Raw genomic sequence first — 24,624 nt, 5'->3', positions numbered from 1 at the left:
AAAAACCTCGCTCAGAAATGGGCTGACGCGGTGCCAACAAGCCACTACCAGTGCCCTTCTCAGAGCAGACCCAGGATGGCCTCGGGACTGTGTGCCCTTATGGGCCTTGCTCCGCATTAAATTACTTATGGCTAGCTCACTTGGTTTTCCAGGAATTTCGAATGTTGCTTTTTTTATTCGTGTTTGGTAACCACAGATTTGTTGATATTACAGAATTTAAACCTTTTTTGAATGAGACAGGTATATTGTGACTGATGTGCTTGTGTGATAAATTAAACGTTTACCTGTGCTTCATTAGCAAGCCGCCTAGTTCGTAGCTGGAGGAGCGACAACTGTAAAAAGACCGTAAGAAAAAAGCGCTATTAGCTATTACAAGTAACAGCGCTTTGAGACTCAGCGCATGCGCAACGGCTCGGGCCCCTGCCCGCTAAAACTACAGTTCCCATCATGCCCCGCGCCGTTGCCGCGCACGCGCGCTGCGCGGGCTGCGCTGGCGGACTACCGCTCCCGCCCTCCCCCGCGGGCGGCCAGCACACGGTCCCGCGTTTGCCCTGGTCTCCACCCCCCACCCCGAGCCATGGACACGGAGGTGGAGGTTGGCTCCGTGGTCTCGGGGCTGTCGGCCGGGGATGGAGCAGGAGCGGTCCCGGCCGATGAGGATCAGGAGATGGAGGGGGCTCCCAGCTGTTCGGGGTCGCGCTCCCTCCCCTTCGAGTTCGAGCGGAGCCGCTCGGAGTCCAGCGGCGATGAGGACGACGACGAAGACGACGAGGAAGAGGAGATGGAGGAAGAGGAGCTCGAGGGTGACGCCGGGGCTCGGTTCGGGACGGACGACGGGGAGCTCGATTCGGACGACGACCGGGAGGTAGGGGCGGGGGGCGCGAGGGGGAGCGTCCTCTGAGGCGAGGGCACGCGCCGGCCGCCACCGGAGCAACGGCTCCGTCGCGCGCCGGGCCCCGCTCCCGGCGTGCCCCGCGGGGCGCATGTGGCTCGAGGTGGGGGCGCGCGCTCACTGCGGCAGCAACAGCGGGAGCAGCCGGGATGGAGGGGGCGGCCCGGCCGGGGGCCCACGGGCTCCGGTGCGGAACAGGGCACCGCGGGGACGGCTGTGAGACAAGGGTGGGAATGTGGGCGTGAGGAGTGCACGAGGTGGTGTGGTGGGCAACCCGCCCTGCTGTGGGGAGGCTGCTGGGAGTGAAACACAACCTCTTCAGGTGGGGCCTGCTGTCTGCGGGAGGTCAGTTTTCAGGCAGGTCCTGCAAGCAGTGGACTTCAACTTTTACGTGCTTTACAGACTTTTGAAGACTTCCAGGTGTGAGTCTGGACCCCTGCTTAGGCAGTATAAGCTGTATGGTAATAGGCTTTTTATTATTAACAAAGTTCGTTTTTTCTGTCTCATTTAGATGAAGCCCCTACAAACTGTTGGTGTAGCTGGGAGAGTGGTAAATGGTGGCATGTGGACAAAAAGAGTGGTGTCATTATGAGAAATAAAGCCCCTTAGCCTAACTTTGAGGCTAGAGGAAGTGGAACATAATCTCATGTGTTACCTTTCTCAGACCTCAGATCATTGATATCAAATAAATTTGTTCTTTTTTGAAATAGTAGACTTCCAACAGGAAAATTGTGAAATTATTTGTATGTTTTCCTGATAAATGTGCTTAGTAACCAGAATTCAGAGCACTGAAATTTTAGTCTTTGCTTCAATATATATTTTATAACCCCTAACTGTGTGTAGAAACAAAATACAGCACTAGTTACATATCTTGATTGGGGGGCCCAACATGCTTGCTGAGCATTTTCAAATAATGGTATTATTTGCTTCCAGTATCCACTTCAGTCTTGCTTATTATTTAATATTCTGTTAGAGTTATCCAAAGGAACTCTTCCCAAAAGGGCAGTTTATAGTTTGCTTTTTGGATATAATTCATGAAACAAATTGCATTGCCATTTACAGAAAGGTTGGTTCAGATGGCTAGTTGAAATTCTTCTAGAATTCTTCTTCTAGAAGCTGCGATCAGGAAATTTCATGGCTTAGCCTTTGTATTCAAACTCTTGCAAAATGTCTTTGTTTGTAGCGTATGATAAACCTCGCAGAGTTGACCCCTTACATCCTGTGTTCCATCTGCAAAGGTTACTTTATTGATGCTACAACTATTACAGAATGTCTGCACACCTGTAAGTATCAGTATTGTCATCTTAAGAGTTTAGTTGCAAATTCAAACAAAGGTTAGCTGTCGAGATATTCTGCTTTCAAAAAGATAATTCTCTGTTTGATGTGAATGTGTATTGTATTTATTCTGTTCCTTAAGGAAATTTGGTTGGTGTTTTTTTTTTTTTTTTAAGTAGGCTGTAAGAATTTGGGTATGTAGCTGAGAAAAGAAAGTTGAGTGACCCTACTTGCAATGGACTAGAGAGTTTCCTAAGTTGTTACTGATATCAGCTTGTAAGCTCACAAAACTAAGCAGGCAGCCACGTGGAAATAAATTTTCAGATACAGAAATTGTTAAGTACCTGCATGGAACAGTTAGTCTATAGACCGATGAACAGAAATAGGTGAATAAAAAATACTTATTTCAATGTTCTTGTCTTGTTATTTTTCCCCTCTTTTTTTTCTGTCGTCTTAGCAGGTTTTCTATTGCTAACAGAACTATTTTCTCTCAAAGCTAATAGAACACCTTCTGTGAGCTGAATCTTTCAGCCACACCCATGTTCCCACCTGAATTCAACAATCTCAACTTCCTGGTCCTTCCAGCTGCTAACACTACTTAGAGGGAAATCTCATATTTTTCTCTAATTTTTTTTTTTTTTAATTAGCATGGCACTGCTTACTAATTTTATCTATGCTATGTAATATTCAGTGCCGTTTGTAATTTAAGAAAATGCACAGTGGTTAGTAGTGACAGCATAATGTTGCAAGTGCAATTGTGGTGATCTCTGAGAAGTTCCCTGGTAAATGTTGTGGAAAAGTTTGTGTTCAGGGTGACATGGAGCTGATTCAATAGTAAGTTATTTATTCTGGATGTTTTCTCTCATTAGCTTTCCTTCCAATTTTTTAAAGTACATGTGCAATACAATGAAAATGGCAGAATTGTAATTCCTTACCTTGTTTTTTCTACTGAAACTGCTTGTAGGGTGCTTTTTAGCAGACCTTTTGTCTGCAGCAGTCAGCTATCCTTTTTTTCTGGTAACACAATTACAACATTGAACACCTGCTGTTGTGTCAACTGGACTAAGGTTATTCCTATGAATAATCTTAACTGAATATCCAAGAGCATTGTATCCTGTACAGGCAGAAAGCTGCTATTTACTTCAGTTTTAAAGTTGAAAGATTTGCTCCGTTTTGTTTCTGACAAATTTTAATTGAGAAGTCTGGGTGTAATTGCTTCTAATGCTTAAACAAATGGTGTTGTATAATGGACATGTGACTTTTATGAGGTTTCTTTTCTTTACAGTTTGTAAAAGCTGCATAGTGAGACACTTCTACTATAGCAACAGATGTCCAAAATGCAACATCGTTGTACATCAGACACAGCCCCTTTATAATATCAGGTAACAAGTTCATGTTATTTTTATAGGTATCTTTTTTCCCATGTTTTGCTGCTTGCTTTTAAGTGTTTTGTTTTACAGACTTGTAGTGCTTTCCTATTTCAAATGAAGGAACAAGAAATGCATTTGTTCTTTGTTTAAGTTTCATCTCAATAGCAAAGATAAAAATACTCGATTTCTTGTTTTATCTAGTTTGTATCCCTTTCTATAGATTGTTATTCCCCCACCCTGGGTATTTTTATATATTTACTTATTGTTACAGGTGATATGAGATCTTACTACTCACTTTAATTTCCTTTTAGACAAAGCTTTGTTGGCATTGTATACTTACTAGCTCTGAGAATGGAGTTTTAGTTTCTTGAACTGTTCACAAATTCTTGAGGGTTGGTGCTTTTAACTTTCTGTGGCTGCTTCTATTAGAGCCCTGCTGTCAGGACATTAATTTAGGCAGATGTGGAGTTGCCACTCTGTTACTCTTCTCTTTATGTAGGTTATATTTCGACAGTGTATTTGGCATCTCTGTTACAATTTCAAACCATGCTGTATTGCACCAAAGACTCTTTCGTTTTGTTTTGTTTTGTTTTCTCTTTAATAGACTGGACCGGCAACTGCAAGACATAGTCTATAAATTAGTTGTCAATTTGGAGGAAAGTAAGTCCCTTTCTTTATTATATCAATTTAGAGATAACTGAACAGAAAACAGTAATTCAATGCCCCATTTCTATTCTTAGTTCTTTAAAATAGCTTTATAATGTTTGATTATAAATCTTACTTAATTAGCTGTGCCAACTGGCATCTTTCTGGCTGCTAAATGCTCTTACGGGTATTTGTATGTACCCTGTCTTATGAAACACAGGTGTCACTGTATCCAGACAAACATTTGGATAATATTTCACAGCCATGCCTCATATTCTTTTTTAAGTACAGAAAATGTCATTACATCTAACAAGTTTACTTGCCTCAGTTGAAAAAAAGGTGCTAAGACTGATTCTTTCAAATGCTTTTCTTTTTTTCCACACTTCCACATTTATTTTTCTGATATTAAGTGTGTTCACTGTCACGTCATTTCCCTTGAACTTGGGGAGCTAATGAATCCATATGGTCTGCCTGTGTGGTCTGAGTGAAATATACACGTTTCATGGATATATATATATATATATATGAACTATAGATGGTATAAATACAGTCATGACAGCCTATAGATGCTATAAAAATAGTCATGACAGCCAGAATAATGCTAGTTTTTGCAGTTATTTCAGTGTGATTAATGGCCAACTCCTCTCTCATGTCTTCCCAGTTTTTACTAATAAACTCTTAGTCATGGTATCTTAAGTGTCCCAGCCTCATCTGGAATACTAGTTATGGTGAAGGTCTGTAGGAACTTAGGAAGTTTTTACTGCTCTGAGCATTGGAAACTAGATAGATATTCTCAGCATCTGAAATAACATTCTAATCTGTTGTCTACTGTGGTGTTTTTTGGTTTTTTTTGTTTGTTTGGTTGGTTGGTTTGGTCTTTGTGTGTGTGTGTGTGTGTTTGTTTGGTTTGTTTTATTTTCAGGAGAGAAAAAACAAATGCATGACTTCTATAAAGAAAGAGGATTAGAAGTGCCCAAACCAGGTGAGCTGTCATCACTTTATATAATACTGTTAAAGAAATATTTACAATACTATTTGTTCTTAAGGCCTTTCCTTGAAATATTAGCTTGTAACTGAAGATATGTAGTATTGGAAATACGAGATTCTTGGTTGCCTGATTATGGTAACTTATCACAGTTCTCAATTACAAAAATAGATGGAAAAGGCAGTAGTTAAACCCAGATTGTGGCTGGATTTATTTTTTAACACGTTCTATTTTGTCAGCAACCAGGAAATATATATATGTGTGTTAATTTTATTTTCTTGATCTTAATAAATTATGGGCATCACTAAGGGGTAAAAATAAGAACTTCAAAGTCTCTTGACAGATGAGGAATTAGTCTAATTGTTTCTTGTCTTACTATCAAATAAACAGCTCTTTGGAGAAGTGCCATGCTGGAAGCTAATAAAACTCTGGTTCAGATACACAACATTAAATGTATAAAGAGCTGATTTAGTAATAAGAAAATAGAATGAATTGCACAGACCCTTTTTGCTTATGAGTTCATCTGTTTTGCTTGGTGTATTTTAGCATCTTATGCTGCTTTTATTTCAAGTTATGTTTGCATTTTGGCTATTTGAATATTTTAGCTGTCCCACAGCCAGTTCCAGCAAGCAGAGGAAGACCTCGAAAAGTTCTGGGCTCTGTGTTCCGGATCCCACCAGAACTTGACATCTCCATACTTCTGGAGTTCATTGGGTGAGTTGTGGGCAAGTTGTGGGTGTGTTGTAAGAGCAACTCAATGACGTGAGGGTGCTGCTTGTGTATGTTAGACTGTTACTGGCTTAGTTGTCATTGAATGTGCATTTCCTCCATCTCAAATAGCAGGTGAAGAGCTGGTTTTAACTTACTGTGCAATAGTGATAGCCAACTATGCATAGCTAGATGATATAGATAATTAAATGTGAAAGGTGACTTTCTATGACAGCAGTTTCCTAAAAAGCATAGTTTTAAATCTTAACGTGTTTGTTTTATTTTTAACAGAGTAATGTAGTATCAGTAAGCTGAATTATGAAATACCTATCTCTTAAAGTTCCTTAATCCCTGTAGGTGGCAGTACCATCAATGCTGGCTATGTTAGGACTTGCTAATGTAACTCAGCGACTACAACCTGGGCAGCAGGAGCAATATTCCTGTAAATGTTATAGGTGGCAATAACAATGTGGTCCACTATTAAGTTTAGCTGACAGTTTCCCAGACTTTAATGAATTATGCTGAAGCTTTTGTATCAGGACTTTCCTTTAGCCATGGATTGTGAGGGAGAAATCCAGCCCCAACACTTCAGTTGTTTTCAGGTACGCAAGGAAGATAAATTGTATTCCTTTGGCCATGTGTAAATTTATATGTTAGTGATTGAGAGAGCATAATTGAGAAAGGACTGAAAGCTGTAACTTCTTTGCTAGTGCCACACTGTGCAGAACCTCAGTTGTGGAAGAGAAGCAGCTTGTCTTTTGCAACTCTCGCCTCTCTACCCAGATTGTGCTCGCTTTTGGCCTGACTTTGCCTGAACAAAATGTTCAGAGGACTCCAATACATAATCATAGCAAACTATTACACAAATTAAGTCAAGCCATCAGAAATTTGGAACTTCTAGCAACAAAGCATACCATCTTGATTCAGTCTCACTCTTGTAGATATCATGTCCCAGTCTTTCAATGTGTCCAGTGTTTCCACCATGTCTTGTTTTATTCAGAGTACAGAACAAATTTCCTTCATGGGTAAAATTTGGCCAGGTAGGTAGTGATGTGTGGGGTTTTATGTTGTTGGCTTTCTTTTCTTTTCTTTTTTTTTTTTTTTTTTTTAAGTGTTGCCCATCATGTGGCTTTTTTATTTCTTTAAATGGGTGAGAAGTGGGATTGCAGGAAGAAAATATAAGGTCTTCAAACTAAACCAGTAGGGAACAATCTGTGACTGTCCTATAAAATGGCCTTGCGAATCCACATACCTGGCTTAATTCCATTGTTCATTTTCTGTATGCCTAACTTGCGGAATTGCTGAATGCTCACAAGCACAGCTGAAAGCAGTGGGAGTCAGACTAAAGCTGTTGTATCTAGTGTTCTGCAGACAAATCCAATCTTTTATGTTCCAAATTGGGCACTTAGAGTTCTTAGTTACCTTTCAATACAGTCTGTCTCAGGTTCCTCTTTTTAAACATGGTATTATACTGCCATTCTGCTGAGTAGGATGGTGTGGAAATACATTCATGAATTGAAGAAATGAGACAGAGGAAATTAATGCTTTAGCATTAAGAGCACGATTGTCATAAGTAAAACCCAGAACCTTGTGTTGAATGGGAGAGGAAAACAAAGACATATAGCTTTTCAGCGTGTGACTATTTTGTACACTCAAAACTTAATTATAATTTTTAATTGTACTTTTAAAGGCTTGTTTCCCTATAATGAATGTGGTCTAAAACACATTATATAATTAATACAGGGTCCTAGCGACCCTTTCGGGTTGGAACATGTGGTGACTCTATAGGGGAGTTTCCTTAGATTGTCTTAACTGCAGGATTAGAGACAGTTTGAACTCATTGTAGTGAAAGTACTTTGGGTTAGATCTTTACTCTGAAAGTCTCCTGGTTACTTCTCCCCCTCCTGTGATTCTCGGCAAGTATGTCTTGGGTTTTTTTTCAAAGCAAGAGGAAGATGTTGGGCAACTTAAATCTCAAAACTAGTTAACATTAATCTGCCTGTCTGTAGAACAAAATTACTTTAGAACCTGTACTGTTGTATTTGTTTTTCTGGTAGTTTTATTTTGAGCTTCCGTTCCAGTGTTGGCAGCAAAGCAGGTAACACTGTGCAAATACCATCTATACTATGTGAAGGTGTCTGCTATGTTTCTGTTACTTATATGGAGGGAAACACAGAATGTTAACAGAAAAAGGTTGATGGCTTAACAGCATCTACTTCACAATTTATTTTACTGACTACCTTTGATCTTCTTTTATACTTTATATGTTCAAGGGTTAATATGTTTTCCCCTTTGAAGGTAAAAATCAAAGAGATTTTCTTGACAATGAGAGATTAAGAAAGCTCTTTAAATAAAGAAAACTTGGAGTGGATTGGACCAGCCAGCAGAAATTGTTACTTTGAAAGTCTGTCTGTATTGTGTCCTTAGAGTATATAATATAGTTGCCTGTGGCTGTGAAACTGTATCAAAGAAAATGAGAGCTGTAATGGAAAAGTTTTTCTATGGTTGCTTCTTAGTAACTTTACATTTCATTTCAGTAGCAGAATTTGATGACAGCTTTACTTAGCTGGTAGCCGGTATGTGTTTAGAGGTAGAGATACTCAATTACAATAACTTGAAGTGCCACGCTACTGTGTGGCCTGTACAGATACCTTTGTTTGCTATCAAATGGTCAGTAAAAGTATAGTTGATTTAAAGTGATGTTTGATTTACCTCTTCAGTGCAATGAAATACTGCATTTTTTCTTCTCATGTGTACATACTTGCTACTGCACTGGAGGAATAGTGAAATGTCATTAATTGAGCTTAATTAATTGAGAAATTTATACATTGCACTATGAGATGGTGATGTGGAGTCTAGACGATCAGTAGTATTAACAGATCACATGCTCAGACTGTGAAATCAATGAACCTTTGTTGAAACTAGCTGAGAATTTGGTCATTTGCCACTTTTGTGTGTATCTCACCTTCCAGAGAAACACCTGCTGTTTTCCTGAATTCCTAGATAGCATTAGCATTAATCCTGGGGTATAAACAGTCTGGAAGGCCAACAACTGGCCCAGAAATCGTCTTCTGTGGTTGGGCATGCTCTGTAAGCAACTTCTTAGATACTGTCTGTTAAAGTTCCAAATATCAAGGATGATGAAATATGGATGTTTAAGTAGCATTAACATTACAACCTATTCCTATGAAAATGAGTGTTGTGTTTCAAAATGGCTTTAGGCTGTGTTTTGGTTTGGTTTGTTTCCATTTCATGTAGACAAATGTTAAAGTCTTAAATAGCTGAATTCACGAGAAAAATGGAGTACAAAATAAAGGGTAGGAGAAAAAGATAAATTCAGTCTAATATTATCTCATGTATTAGAGTTTAATGAAAGGAAGAGCCTGATTGGGAAAATAAGCTTGATATGCTAGACTACTAAATCAGTGACTATTATAATAAAGAGCTTGAGGGTGTTAATAACTGTTAACTGTAGCAATATTGATTGTGTTTACTCTTCTCTTGTTTTTCAGAGCTAACGAAGGCACAGGGAATTTTAAGGTGCAGATGTGATTTGAATTTTTCTCATATGATTTACTTCAGAAATATGTATAACCTGAATGTATTTAATGTAGTTTGTTTTTCTTACACTGAGTGCAGCCTGAACTTTCATCAGCATAGTAATAACCAACCTTGAATTACAGAGTACTTTCAAACCTATTATTGTATAGCATCACAGAATAGGAAAAGAATGCTTCTGAGGCTACGTAATTAAAGTTTTAGTGGGAAAATGGAAACAATACTGATGAAATTTTACCTCAGTGATTCTAGGTTGTTAATCTTGCATCTCTCTCCAAAAAGTGCTCTCTTATGGCTTTTATTGGAATCCTAAACAAAGGTGAAGACATTGTCTAAAATACTGGTTTTTGGGAAAGTTTCTCTATTTGTAGGGGAAAGCTTGCATAGGTTATTCAGAGGAAGCATAGCCTGAGTTATAAAAATAGTACAATAAATTGCTATGTGTTTAAACATATAACAAAAAAATATACAGATTGTCTAGGCAGCACTATATGCTTCCTTAGTCATCAGAAAGCTTATTCTTTTCTTCATCCCTTCACTAACAACTATACAGTGGCTGTTCTGCTAAACAATTAGCGTTCCCAATCCCTGCCAAGGAAGAAGACTCTTCTTCCAATACAGATCTTCTTACTGAGCTGCTTCGGTACAAATTCATTGAGAAAGTGCACATTGTTTGCTGCCTTCATCGTTTCATATGATGTAGTTCAGAGATACTTGGAGTGTGTCCTTCCAGTATTTTGGCTAAACATTTAGAAAAAAATACTCTGTTGAAGGGCAAGAATGAGATGTAATTTTAAATTACTCTGTGTATGTTTCTGCTACAGTTAGCAGAAAAATTTTATTGTTGAAAAGTTTGAGAAAAACGCCTGTTAGTAACTTTAAATATTAATTCTCCTAAGTGTACCATTTTATTAATTCCCGTCATGTTTTCAGCTGAGTTGATTTCTAATCAATACATTTTCAGGCATAAATCTGAACTGTTAGATTTAATTGCAGTTATTCATACTATTTTTAATAGCAATCAGATTTGTTATGGCAGAGCTTAGGAGGCAATTTCAAACTTTGAAATACAGTAATAAGAATTTTTACAAAATACAAGCGTAGTTTCGTAAAACAAAATTCATCTGTAGAAGGGGGCAACGTTCCTGAAAATGTCTGCAGTGAATTTTCTTCATCTATTACACCCCTACAGCTACCCAGCAATTTTTTCCTTCTTTTTACCTTTACATTTCACACTATTTTTTTTTTTGTCGTCTTGCTCTTGTATCACCTTCCATTCCTCCTGCCTCATATTTGCCCTTCTTTCTGCTTTGTTTTTTTGTCTTGTTCATTTTGGGCCACAGAAGAATGACTGAGGGCAGTTCAACCGTTTGATTAACTTACGTGTTGTAATATTGAAATTTGTCAGACACTTATTTCCTCTGCAACATGCCATTCCAATGCAAGTAGTGTTGCCTTTTAAAAATGACACCTGGCTCAAACATTGTTAAGGAGTGTTTGTGATTCATGAAAGGGAATTTTTGTGTGTTTTGGGGGATTTTTTGTTTTATTTTGTCTTTAAGCCATAAATATCCCTGTTCATTTTAACTGTAGTGTTTTGAGGATGTTGAAGATGAAAGGCTACTCCCATTACTCACAGGAATAGTTCTGTGCCACAAATAATCCTACTGTCCATAGACTGAAGTGCCACTCATCTTATGGGTCTATTTAGACTTGTATATCATCTATATGAGTTTTAAGAAATACCATATCTTTTAACTAGTATTTTTCTACAGCATTTTGCAATTCCTTGCTGTATGTTAAACCCTTGCTTCACTGTACCTCTTCTTCCTTTTTATCCTTACTTTCTTCACTACACTTTCTATCTTCATGCTTCTTTTTTATTCCACTTCATGACCAAGAGGTTTACTCGTCAGCCTTCCAAATGTTTTTTCATATGCACTTCTCATAAACATACCCTGATCCATTTTTAGCATTTCTCTGTCCTCAGTGATCTGTTTATCTGTCTTCTTTTTCTAAACTAGATGTTGAACTTCATATATGAAGGTTTTCAACCTTTTTTTTTCTTCTTTTAATGAGGATGGAGAGGGGAGAGAACAGGTTACAAGGTACATGGCCATAACCTGTGATTTATACATGCAGCAAGCATAAACTCAGCATCATCAAGCTTACAGCAGCATGGTTGCCTAGATCATATGTGACTGTCATTTCTAGCTCTTGTGCATGAATAAATCAAACTATTGTTCCAAAGCCACAGTTATCATGGACACATATTTAAATTCATGATTGAATTCAAGGGTTGTCCATGACCTTCTGATCCTTCTTTCAAATTTAAGTAGTACAATGAACCTGGATAGTAAATCACAGCTATTGAGAAGTCAACATAAAAATCCAATTAATTGACACAAAAGGTAATCCATTTATCACACTGAATGCAGTCATCTGCTCTGCCTTTGTGCCTCTTTGCTGAGCTGCCACTATCACCAGTCAGCTGTTTAAAACTTCATCCGCAGAAGAAAAACTCATTAAAATTTTTGAGGCTGCATAACAAATGTCTTGTCATTGCAGTCCTTGCTGTGAAAGTATTTAGAAATTATACAAAAATATTTCAGACCAGTCTTGTCCTTGTGTTCTCATAGTAGTGTGTTTTAATTGATTCTGGAATGTCATGGACTGTTAAGTTGATTCCAGGCCAAGCCATAATACTTCTAGAATGCTAAAGGAGTTAAGCTCCTTGCATTATAAAATGACATGGCTTTATTATCTGAACCATGTTTGGTACACAAGCCTGATTTTGTTTTGTTTTGTTTTTTTAAAATAAGGAAACTTTAGGAAATAATTCAAGTGCTTCTGATAAGTAAATGCTTATCTGTGGTGTGAAGTTCTTAAAATGCTGTGTAATACTAATTTCTATGCAGCATTGATAGCAAGTATCATTCTCCAGTACTTCAGTAGTGAAATAGGACTGAAGTCAGTAGTTTGTTATTTTTAAATGTTGTTAAAAACAGGAGGGAGTTTGAACCTGGAGTCTTCAAATATATTTAGTCCTTTTCCTATGAGGTACTCTGAAAGCAGATCAGAGAGAGAAGGGTCCAGAAAATTGAAGCTGTCTTACTCTGTTATGAGCCTTTCTCTTGGGTTTGGGATTTGAGAGTGATGGTGGCTGAAAATGTACATTGTCTTAAAATCTTATGTTTATTCTTTGCAGCCTTTGGAAAAGAAGTTTGTGCGTGTTTCAGGGGCGGCAACAATTGGACATGTGGAGAAATTCCTCAGAAGAAAAATGGATCTGGACCCTACTTGTCAGGTATCCCACTTGTAGTGGCGCTTCCAGGGTCATGCCAGTGTAATGCCTGCGATTCAGACAGAACATTTACATTGTTTGTTAGAGTCTAGAAGTAATGCTAGTTGGTTTTTTTGTGTGTTTTTTTAATGCAGTAAGGATAAAAAAATTAAACATTTGAAATGTTGTGATCTGTGAGGAACAACTCTCCCAGCTCATTTGTAACATGTTTAGATTTTCATCAGAATACTTAGAAATGAAAGGTATAGATGCAAATGTAGACATGTGCCTCCAAATAAGAATTCAAAGGAGCAGAATACAATACAGAATAATTTGACTTCATATTTCTCAATCATTTTGATAGGAATTGCGTGTCAAAACTAGTTTTCATTTCTTTGATATACTTCAGCAACCATTCAGTTGAGAAGGTGCAGGAGTTTCATAATGTGCAAACAATTCTTCAAGCTGTCAATTATTGGGAGATCAAGCTGATACTGATGTGAATAGGCAAATGGTGGAAGTGCTGCCGTTGGAGTTAAGGCTGTGTTTTCATACAGCAGTAACTGCTTGAGACAATACAGCATGACTGTGTGCCTCAGTAATGAGTATTTATTCATTCTGTTTACCTTTTCAGTGGTGACAAGGCAAATCAGATATGAATTATTCATCATTCTAAGGAAGTAATGTATTTTCATTTGCTGGTTTCCTCTCAGTGAGAGTCTCTGTAGCTTTCAGATGGTGGTGATTAGATATTTTGAACAAATAAAAATATCCTCAAAATAAAGCTAAATAAACTTCTTGCATTAATTTGAGGGGAAGGAATTGAATTCTGCAGTAATGACCACAGAGGCTACAATGAATGTGAAACAGTAAAAATAACTGTAAACAGCTTTCAAAAAAGAAAATCTTTCAGGTTCTGTGTTAAATACATCAAATGTGGATACTAAATATATGTGTGTGTGTGTGTTTGTGTATGTATGGATCAATATCTAATGAATATTTAATGCTATGTCCAGATTAGTTTTTACTTGCTGGTTTCCTCCTAGAAGCTAAAAGCAGAAATAATACTAGGCAGTTAAATCTTCTTCACATTAAGATTCAACCTAACATGAACGGAGTGTTTTGCATCATTGTCATACTATACAATGGTGAAGTGAATTAGTCCTTTTTCAGCTGTTAAGGAGAATTCCTGTGTTCCTGACTCTCAGAATAATGCAGCACAGAGCATAAATCTTCCTCAGTCTTTTCAAGAGAGAGATAGCGGGTCAGCGTGCAGAAGAGCATAAATCCAGGGGAATTGAATAGCTGAACACAGAGTGCCTCCTCTAGCAGAAAGTGGCCATATGAGAGACTACGTAATGATATTGCAGTATGCTCCCCAAATACTGCAGTGGCAGAGCTTAGACATTTTCCTTGCAGAAACCAGAGAGCTCATTTTCAATGCTCTTAACTTTAATTTTGAGGTTTTGTCATTGTAATTCACAGAGGAAAGCCTTCTCATTTCCCTGTAGTTGAGAGAGTGCTGTGTTAACTGCTCTAATTTGGAATGTTAGAAACTGGATTTACATTATGAACAGTGAATTCATAGTAATTCATAGTAATTTTATAAAGAGACTCTTTTTTTTTTCCCCAAAAAAAATACTGGTTTTGTGGGCAGTTACTTAGCAGAAGTGCCTCCTCCAGAATTGCAGACATCATTGGCATAGTTTAGCTGCAGCAGAGGACATTGTTTAGAATTGCTGAGTTTGCCCTTCACTTGCATCACAGAAGTATGGATTGCATTTTGAAGGAGAACTGTGTGAAGTAATCGCTGACAGTGGCATACAGTGAGCTGTTCTTTTCTATTAAAACACTTCTTCCAAACAGTCATATTAAGCAGACTTATTCATGTGTTTCTTACTGAAGGTGAGAGTGGGGGAAACAATGGCTCATTTTCTGTCAGTGGCACAAACAACTTGCCCTCTTTTGCAACTGATGAATGACTCTGGATGTTTGTGGGATCATTTTAATACATGATCTAAATTCCCATTAAATTCATCAGAGTTATTACTGAACAGCTTTTTTCAGTGGATGCACCAAACTGGGAGTGAAACAATAAACTGTCCTCTCTGTTCCAGAAGAGAGCCCCATGTTAGGTGTGTGAGGTGGGCAGCGTTAGGGCAGCACATTAGTGCTGTGCATGCTAAGTACATTGGGCCAACAAAGGTAAAAATGGCTTTAGTGTCTAGCGTGCTAGACTTAAACTCTTCTAATGACACGTAAAAGGCTTTGGTACTGTTTCACTAGTCCGAAGACAGGCTGAACTTTACCGTGTTTGTGTTCTTTCACAGGTGGACATAATATGTGGTGATCACCTGCTGGAACACTACCAGACACTGAGGGAAATTCGTCAAGCCATAGGAGAGAGTGCAGTACAGGTGTGTGTGGCATCTGGGGCTTTGTTCCAGGTTTTCTATTTTACAATAGAAGACTTCTTTCTTAAGCTATCAGATAGCACCATCTTTTCTGAAGAAGTCACTTAAAAAAATATCTCCAGCTTATGCAAAATGTTTTTTATATTGTAAATAGAGCTGAGAAGTTTACCATGTGCTAAGAGTCTTCTTGATGCTTGGTTGATGTTCTGGATGTGAGCTTTTTTGTGCGTTTTTTTTCTATTCTGAAACAAGTTGCTGTCTTATCAATGACAAATTATACCAACCTTTCTTTCAATTAACATTCATTGTTTTCCTCCCTGGTGATTGCATCTCTTTAAGAAATCAAAGGGCTGAAGCATCCCAAATAAAGCTGTCCTTGTGACTGGGTCAGGGGAATAAACTTGCTCATAAAAGCACAAACCAAAGATACACAGTAATGAATGCAATGAATATGCTTGATGCATATTATACTGGTCCTGATCACAGCATGAGTGTATAGTCAGCTGCTTCTTGTTGATAACTTACTGTCTAAAGGACTGCTGGCTCTGCAAATAAGAAAGCATTTTTTTAAATTTCCTTGGGAATCTTTTCAAGCATCTTTATAATGGGAAAGGTCACAAAATTTTAGAAGTGCAACAAAAATAATCAAGTAGTCTAGCTAGTGCATACCAAAAGATAGATATAAACTTGGAAATCTGAAAAGATAATATTTAGTACAGGGGGGAGAAATAGGAATTAGATTGGTATTTTATTTGAAAAGGAATCTAAGCAGATGTCAGGCTAAAATAGTAGCAAATTCAGTTCTCTACTTGCTTGTGCACATACATGCACAATCTTTTACATTTAAATTTCCTGCTGAGCCCTTTCATGGTACAAGGGGACTTCTGTGTCAGGGCAAGAAGTGAAAAGCTGATTTCAAGGTATCTTGGACATTGCATCACCAGTACCTGATTTGAGTAACCAGGAGGGATCCCATGGTCAGGGCAGACTTGTGTGGCTCATGCTAATTAGTGTTAGCAAACATTAAAAATCTTTGAGGCTTATGGTGTGTACCTCTGTTTCTGCAGTGAAAGGCAATAAATGCCATACTTGATGTCATAGCTGTTTATATAATAAGAAGAAAAAATGAAAATGTACCTAACCTGTTTTGGGGAGCAGGGGGATAGAAGCCAGGAGGAAGTGGCACTGGTAAAAAACTTGCTTCTAAAGTAATGACTTCATTTTAAGTCAATGCAGCAATCAACGCATGGTGATGGAAGTACCCTCTAGTAAAAGCATCAGTAAATAAGAGGAAGATTATTTATTTCTCAATTCAGGGCTGTAGTCAAATGTACATGCTTTTAGACTTGATCTTAGCACAAAAGCTTCTAATGTATGAAAAATGCTCTTGGAGAAGAACTTTAAGGAAAACTGCATCAGTTTCGTTTCTTGTCAGAAGTGGATCTGCCTAGTTGGAGTTTAGTGTCTCTCATTTCTTGTCAGAATTGGGTCTGCCTGATTGATGTTTAGTGGCTAAGTACTAGTCAGCAGCTCTGCAAAAAGAACAGTTATCTCAGGATACATTCTCCAGTGATGTTTCAAGTCTTATTATTACAAAATCAGTAAGCTAGTGATAAATTCTCGCAAGCCTGCTCTCTTGGCCAAACAAAGAGAAAAAGGTCTTAGCTTTTTGTGAAGTCTTGTGCTTTCATAATCACTTTTAGCAGGGAATTTGATAGATAAAGTTTTTAGATAGTCATTCAGAGGGGAAAAAAATAAATAAAGAAATTAAGAGTTCAAATCTTAAAATGGTAGGGGTTGTGGGTTTTTTTTTTCACTGAGACCTAAAATTCAATGAGGGGCATAACTGTTCTGGCCCAGTGAGACTACAACTGCAGAGGAACATTTGATGGATTTCGCATTGAGTTCCAAGGACATCTCGTGCCATCATAACCTTCCAGCCTTTCCAAGAGTGTTGGACCTTGGAATGCCCCGACAGCTCTTGCTAGGATGCTGAAGCGCTCCTCAGAAGTGTCATTGTCATTTACCAGTTTCTCAGGTTCATCATAGACGCTTCATGCAAAGAGAATAGCTTCAGTAGCTACTTAAGCAATACAAAGTCATTTAAAGGAACAAACATTGTGCTTTTTTTTTTTTAATAGATTAATACAGTCAGTTGTTGGAGGAGAAAAATAACTGCTCTTCTGAATCACATTTTTCACTTGCAACTTCATTCATGTCAGCAGTTATTCTTTTTGCTGAGAAAAGTGATTCAAAAGCAGATAAGCTTCTCTTTGCCAAAGGCATTAAGTTTAACATGCATTCTTTGGCAACATTCACACTGGAAGTTTCTTCCAATGCGATACAGCATAATATATGTTGTGTGTAATTTATTTTTCTGGGCCGTAATCACTGTAATTTTTAGGGCTTTTTACTTCTCTTGAGTGGTTATTAAATGCCCAAGATGGTTTTGTGAAGATTTTGGTTATTTTTTTCCATCCCGAGTAACAATGTGTAGTGATGCCTTAAAGCCTCAGTAAATTGAAGTCTCCTGCAGGTGTAAACTAGCAGGATTTTAGCTAGTTCACTGAATGACTGTGTGCCTTTCCAACAGGTGTGGGAAGATCAAATATTGTAAAATAGGTATTCTTCATACATGCCCCATAATAACCTGTTTGGGTTGTTTTAATTGGAGTAAATAGGCAACTAATTTTAGTGGTTGAATGTAAACAATTAACGTGTTACTTTCTGAGTAGTAGACAAAAGGCTAAAAAAAATCAGGAATAAATCCTGTTTAATCTTGTAGATTTCAAGATATTTAAACATTTCTGAAATTGGGTTGTTGCTTGAATCTTTCTAATTACTTGGAAATGGGATTTCTAACTCTGTTTAGGGCAAAAACATAAAAAATATTGCTGCACAGAATTTATATAAAAAGAAGCAACTTTGCTTAATTTTTAAAACAGTGTAAAACTTGTGGAATTTACTGCAAGGAGAGATCAAAGGCAATGACAGAATTTTTTTAAAGGCTCAATTTTATTACCAGGCATTGAGATTTGCCTGTAGTTAAGAGTTTGATCAAGTAGCTGAAGAAGGAATCTTGTTATTAGCTATATAATGTATTTCTTCCTTGCATTACTTTCTTACTCTCTGCTGCATAAATGCAACATGATCTGAGCTGGTTGTTGTTTTCACTTGTCTGACACTGGCCTCCTCAGAACTCTGCACCACTGATGGATTTAATGAGCTCACACATGGGAAAAGCTAAAAAGAGCAACTCCTTTATGTCCTTGGCTCTTGGCACGGAGGTCTTGCAGATTATAATGCTCTCTTTGTGACTCTCACCTTTTTGTAACCCAACGCCATTGTATTTTTTTGATCTCTTCTGAGTTATGCAGTAAAAGCTGTGATATAATTTAATTACTGTGACCCTCTAGCACACATCTGCTATGGAAGTGTTTTACTCTTTGCTATGGGGATATTGAATTTGGAAAGTGGCCCCACTTTTTCTTGATGCTGCTTTTACAACATCAAAAGGTGTATATACTGTGACGTTTCTACTGTCAGTTCCACTCCGAAGTTTATAGCTGGGTGTAACAGATAGGATCCTTTCCCTTTTTTCTTTTTTTTTTTTTTTTTTTTTTTTTGTTGCATCAGGTTCACAAATGTATGGCAAAGAACTATGGAGTTTTGGTGGAAGAAAGGCTCATATTTCATTTTGCTGGTTTTTTGTTGGATTTTTTTTAGGGGTATCTGAGCTAGCTTGATTTGGGATTTGTCGTAAGCAGCAAGAGCTCATTCTCTGTTTGGATTTCCTGTTAAGAACAGTATCGAGAAAAAGCAGCTGAACGTATATATAAATGTATAATACTTAAAAAGTGACTGATTACAGAGTAAGCGGTGCCAGTACTGGGTTAACTCCCAACTTCTCTTTGTATAGAAGGAATTGTAGTGAGTTTGGCCTTTGGTTTAACAGGGCTATTTCCTGTGTAGAGAGATAATTTCTTTAAATGTCCTACTGCCAAATTACCTTCTGAAAACTCATTCATCAAATAATAGGTTGTAGCATTGTCTTGTATAAATATTTCTTTCCTTTAGGAAACTCTGCATGGAGGGAAAACTTGTTTTGACCACAGTTCTTAAAAAAAGGCGGTTTGAATGAGTCTTATTTTCTCTATTGAAGTAGCTAACAGGCACAAAGAGGAGGTTTATGTTTGTGAAGGTGTAACAACATGCTGTGTGCCAAGACATTCATAAGTAACTTCATAGTACCTGTTCTACCTAACAAGAAATGAGGACGATCAGGATCCTATCTTCATACTGAAATGTGGTCATCCCACTTTATACTGGGCAATGAGTAAATGAGCTAAAGCTCCTGCCTCCTCCTTTATCCTTTTATGAGTTAGCAGTGGATTTCTGGTTATTAACAGAATGAGAAGATGAATTAAACTTAGTAAGCAGGAACAAAATAACAGGGTGTTCCAGAAAGATGGACCCAATTTCAAAGATATAGTGATTTCAAGTTAGGTACATATTTTTTAAAAACCCTGTAGTTTTCTTTCCATTCCAGTCTGTTGAAGTTAAGGTTGACTGGCATCTCTCCTCCAGCAGGCCCTCCTTTCTCATTTTAAGCATCCTTTAAACAAAAGTTAAGCTGCATGGGACTCACAGCATGTTTGCTGTTGCTCTGAAGCTGTTCGTATCCCTGTAGAGTTAGGGAACATGTATATTTGCTGTAGCCTGAACATGGTCTCTTCAATAGGTGTTTTAATGTGCTGTCCTTTTTTTTCCAACGTGACCCTTCTGGTTGTTTTTGACAATTGAATACTTTGATCCACTTTTCTCAGTGCTTGCATTTTTAATCCCTTTTTCTATGGATTTTCAGTCATGATCTTATGATTGACATCACCATCTCCAGTGATGCAAACTGGGTTTGATTTCCCTTAGATTTGACTTGTGGATACCAGAAGTTTATAGATTTAAAAGTGACAGACCACATTCTTAGAAGAAAAATCATGGGAAGATGCTTGCTAGAAAGCTACTTTGCTACTCAGGAAATTCCTGAGAAAGGCTTTTGAAATGGGAAAATTATATAGAGAGGTAGCATACTTGCCCTTTTCATATGCTTTTATCTAGACTTTCACCATGGGGCTAAGTAGCCATTTGATCCGCCCTGGTATGGCCATTCTTAGAACTTTACTTTTTTTTTTTTAAATATAGGCTCCTTTTTTAGTGCTCTCTTTTCCTGATTTGGAATATTAATCTTCTCTTTAAATACATGACAAAGTCTGTAGCCAGGAGCAGTTTCAGGTCCTACTAAATGAGCATGTAGGCTAAATTGATCAAAGTATCACTGTTGTAGATCTGTTCTCCCTTGTTACGAATCTGTTTTCTTTCACCATCACATTTGAAAACTCCAGTAGCTCTTCCACTTTATTTTTCCCTTGAAAATATTATACTGTACTTCTTTTTTTCCCCCCTAGAACAGTAGCTTTCCTTCCAGTGGCACCATTTAGCTGCCAGACAAAGAAACTAATGGTAGAAGAATGAGTAAAATAATTGTACACAGCAGCAATTAGGATGGTTTTCTGCTGAAAGGGCTTTGTGGCACTAGAGACAAAACAAGGCTATTTTTCTAATAAGAGATCGTGTTCCAGACAGAACATAAAGGTATTGATAGGCACTGTCTGAAAAAATTCCCAAGGGAAGAAAAAGAGCATTTCATGGAGGTGTGGAAAAGCACATTCTCTTGAGTCTTTTTGAGATCAATTTCTTAATGTTAAATTTTCTCCGATGCAAAATGGCTCTGATTTTTCTGAGTAGTTGAGGGTACACCAACCAGTCAAAAGCATTTTTACATAGATAACAAATTTTTGTTTAAAATTATGTGTATTCTTCCAAAACACTGTGATTAGACTAATATAGTGCTTTCTACTGATAACGTGTTATAATACAGAAAGTGGCAGCAGTCTTGTTACTGTGGGTTTTGTTGTTGTTGTTGGGGTTTTTTTTGTAATTAACTTTTTTATTAAAGATTTTTCTTTAGTGTGCTGGTATACCTCCTCACACAGAACTGTATCTTCTCTGGAACATATCGTAGGTTCTATATGTTAATAGACAAAAACATCTGAAGCAAAATATGGTAGAAGTTCTAACATGTCAGTTGTGATTAATGCAGTTCTCTTCAAAAGAAAGCTTATATTAAAGCCTGTCCATATAAATAGATCTAATGCAACAAGTCAGATTCCCAGTGAATCAATGGTGGAAGCAGACTGTGTGTGAATTAAGTCACATAAGTGAGACTAATGAGCTGGGAAGTGTCCTGTTTCACAGGTGAAGGATTTTTTTATTATATGGATGGAGCTGTCTCAGAAGATGAGAAACATGACTAATAGTTTGTTTTGGTTTGGGGTTTTTGGGGGGATTTTGGTTTTGGTGGATTTGGTTGTTTGTTTTTTGCTGTATGTTTTGGTTTTTTGTTTGGTTGGTTTTTTATCCCGTATATTCGTTACTTAATGAATGTGTAGCAGTAGTCTGTGCTCTTCTAGTACAGCTTTTGGCATCACCTTCTAGAACTACTTAATTAAGTGATTTTTTTTTTTTATCTACCTCACAGTATCATCTGGAAAGCAGCATGAGTTGTAAACGAGACCCTATTGTATGAAGATAACATAATTACATTTTAACTTTAAAAGCAAAGTACCAAATTCTTTTCTTTTTTCTTTTTCTTTTTTTTTCTTTTTTTTCTTTTTCTTTTTTTTTTTTAACCCTTTGTCCATCTCAGAGAGCAGAGGGAAGTGTAAGTATTTGCCTTAATATTTCAAGACTTGTATTTGCCATATGGAAGGGACACGGTATAAAATGGTGAGAGAGACTGAAGCTGAGGTTCTGTTGCATAGTGAATGTCGTGCCAGGTGGAGACAGAAATGCCTCATGGAGAAGGTGAAGTGATGTGATGATACCGTTTCTTTCTCTTCTCTCTAGGATGGTTTACTTGTACTGCACTATGGCCTGGTGGTATCTCCACTAGCTGTGACTTAAAGATCACTAGAACATCAGAAGGCAAAAGAATCTGGCTCATCAAGCTTCGTCACTGCTGTTTTTCACCAAAGAAGGTCATCGTATCTCCTGTGGCAGGAAGCAAGTAAAAGGAACCACCACTAACTGCTGTATGCTTGTAATTTAGTGTCTGACATTACCACTGTAGAAAATTACAGCTTTTGTAAGTACAGCTATAGATGTTGCTATGCTTTGTGTTACAAATTACTGTCTTCAAATTTCACTCAGCTCAGGGAATTTAAATGCTCAGAGTAGCTGCATTTTTTTTTTTTACTTCCTAAAACCACAAGATCTCACAAGGTGAGCAGTCTTTTTTTCCTCTAAGCTATGAGATATCACTTACTTTCTAAGTGTTTAGCTAGAGCAGTGCTCTCAGGGATGATCTTCAGTGGGCAGTATAATTTATTCTGAGGAGGAGACAGTCATTTGCCTAAAAAAAAAAAGAGTAACGTGATCATCTGTCTTGGGATGCGATTTGGGGAGAGGAAAGAAACTTAGAAACACAGACCAAAATAGGTAGAAAATGATGCATCATAAGCATTGTTTTTTGAGAAGTAGCATTAAATTTAGTTTTTCATGAAGAAAGACAATTTTGTTTGCACTGGAAATATATTTGCTAGTAGTTTGGCTTATACCAAAAGGTAGCTCATGCATCTCTAGTCTTAATGGAGATGAGCTGGCTATAAGCTGGTTAAACTATGCATGAAAAAAAAAAAAGTAGCACCTCTTTCTGCCTGCTTGTTATATGAAAAATAATCACTGTCAGCCTGATTCTGCAGTCATGTAAAATCTGTTGACTGGCAGGAGCATAAACCCTTTCACTTTAGCACATTCCTTTCTAGCAGCAGTGGTAGCTTTTCCCACTCCTCCTAATATGTATTAGTGCATTGTAGTGGAAACCAGGGCTGAGTAATGTAATACTTGCCTGTTGCTACCAGATTCACAGAGGATATTAGGTAACTTTCGACATATTAGAATACTAGGTTTTGTGGCAACTGTAATACTTCAAATTCTGTTCTGTTTAAGATTTCTTGCGCACCATTAAGGACCAGAGCTTTGTGTGTCATGGTCTTGCTGCATACGAGGTCATCAGCATGGGGATTCACGATAGCTCCTGTCATGCGCCAGGCACCCCTCATTCCCTATATCAGTGTAGGGAAGGGGAGGAGATTCCTTTTAAAGGAGCTTCAGAGCACCTAAGTTGGCTCAAATGCACTTGCTCACTGTCCACCTAAGAGGACTGGCATCCTTTGTCTAAAGAAAGCTTTCATGAATCCTTCCTCAGGTTTTTACAGTAAACATTCAGTTTTGCCTCCGAAGATGACACCATAAGAAAAAGTTGTTTGAAGTAATTCTTGTGATGCTTCTAAAAAATATAACAGAAATATTTCTAGCTACAAATTCCTATTTTACCTTTAAAGTTTGTATAAAAGTAGTGTCTAAAATGCAGTAGAAAATGAGATTATTTTGTAAACACTTTGTGAGTTGTGTTGATAAGAGATTATATATTGTAACAGTAAAATAAACTTTATTTTAGCCAATTTAAATTTGAGCTCTTATGTCCATGCCACGTTCCCTATGTCAGCCTCAAAATTAATAGCATGTGAACTGCTGGATATGCTCTGGGGTTATTCAAATTACAAATTTCAATTAGTGGGTTGCATGGTGAAGGGTGGTTTGATACCAGAATCTCCACTGAAGCTAACTGTGTGGCATCGTTAGCTGAAGTAATATGCGATTTTTGGGACTTTCAGTTTAATGAGGATTACAGTGAGAAATAGGTCAGTAAAGATGTCAAGATATTTTTTCAGCCCAGATACAGGAGAAATAATCCTGAGTAGTTACAGAACCCCTTTTTCCTCCATACATACATCCTTTTTGTCAAAACCACCTCTAGGTTATTTTCATTCATGTTTATGGGTGTTGTTATCAAGTTCCCTGGGAGCCGGATCTTTCTCTTTGGCTCTTACTTTGTACAAGGCATCTGGCTCACGTGCTTCGCGCTGCCACTTCCCGTTTCATTATCACTCATGAGTTTGTTTTCTCTGTATAACAGCATAGTCACCTTTTACATTGCAAATTCTCCCCGAATTCAGGCTTGAACTTCATGTCTACAAAAGGGCTTATTTTCAAAGTTCAACAGCTATGTGCAAGCTGATAGTTAATTTAAATTAATGTCATTCTAGGATACTGCTGACTCTTGTATAGCCTCAAGATGACTGTGCTGCTGCTGGCTCTGATGTCAGTGTCAGTTTCTAGGGGTTTTTTGTGCTTTTGTTTGATTTTTGGTTTGGGGTTTATGTGTTTTTTGTTGTTTGTTTGTTTAAAACAAAAAGACTTCTGCAATATCTATAAGAAGATATTTTCTGTAGGGTAGATCACATGCCAGCTAAAATGCAGAAGAAGGCCAAGACTTTCCATGTCATTCTTTCAGTGGCTTAATGAGGTGGATGGCA

General features: G+C 37.7%; 1 protein-coding gene across 2 annotated transcripts; it reads left to right on the top strand.

Moving 5' to 3' along the window:
* The first annotated feature begins 540 nt into the window (after positions 1-540).
* Positions 541-23,938, top strand: PCGF6 (polycomb group ring finger 6). Of its 2 annotated transcripts, XM_080347513.1 has the most exons (10): positions 541-865; positions 2,076-2,175; positions 3,453-3,549; positions 4,142-4,197; positions 5,105-5,164; positions 5,773-5,881; positions 9,388-9,415; positions 12,642-12,740; positions 15,047-15,133; positions 22,094-23,938. In XM_080347513.1, the coding sequence occupies exons 1-10, from the start codon at positions 578-580 to the stop codon at positions 22,148-22,150; spliced, it is 981 nt and encodes a 326-aa protein (XP_080203639.1). In that variant the 5' UTR covers positions 541-577; the 3' UTR covers positions 22,151-23,938. The 2 variants fall into 2 exon arrangements, 1 of the variants encoding a protein (XP_080203639.1); XR_013922337.1 differs by lacking the exon at positions 9,388-9,415 and having other exon boundaries at positions 22,094-22,156.
* The last annotated feature ends 686 nt before the right edge of the window (positions 23,939-24,624 follow it).

Source organism: Nesoenas mayeri (assembly GCF_963082525.1).
Source record: "Nesoenas mayeri genome assembly, chromosome: 7".
NCBI lineage: Eukaryota > Metazoa > Chordata > Aves > Columbiformes > Columbidae > Nesoenas > Nesoenas mayeri.
This window is presented reverse-complemented; position numbering and strand designations above follow the sequence as displayed.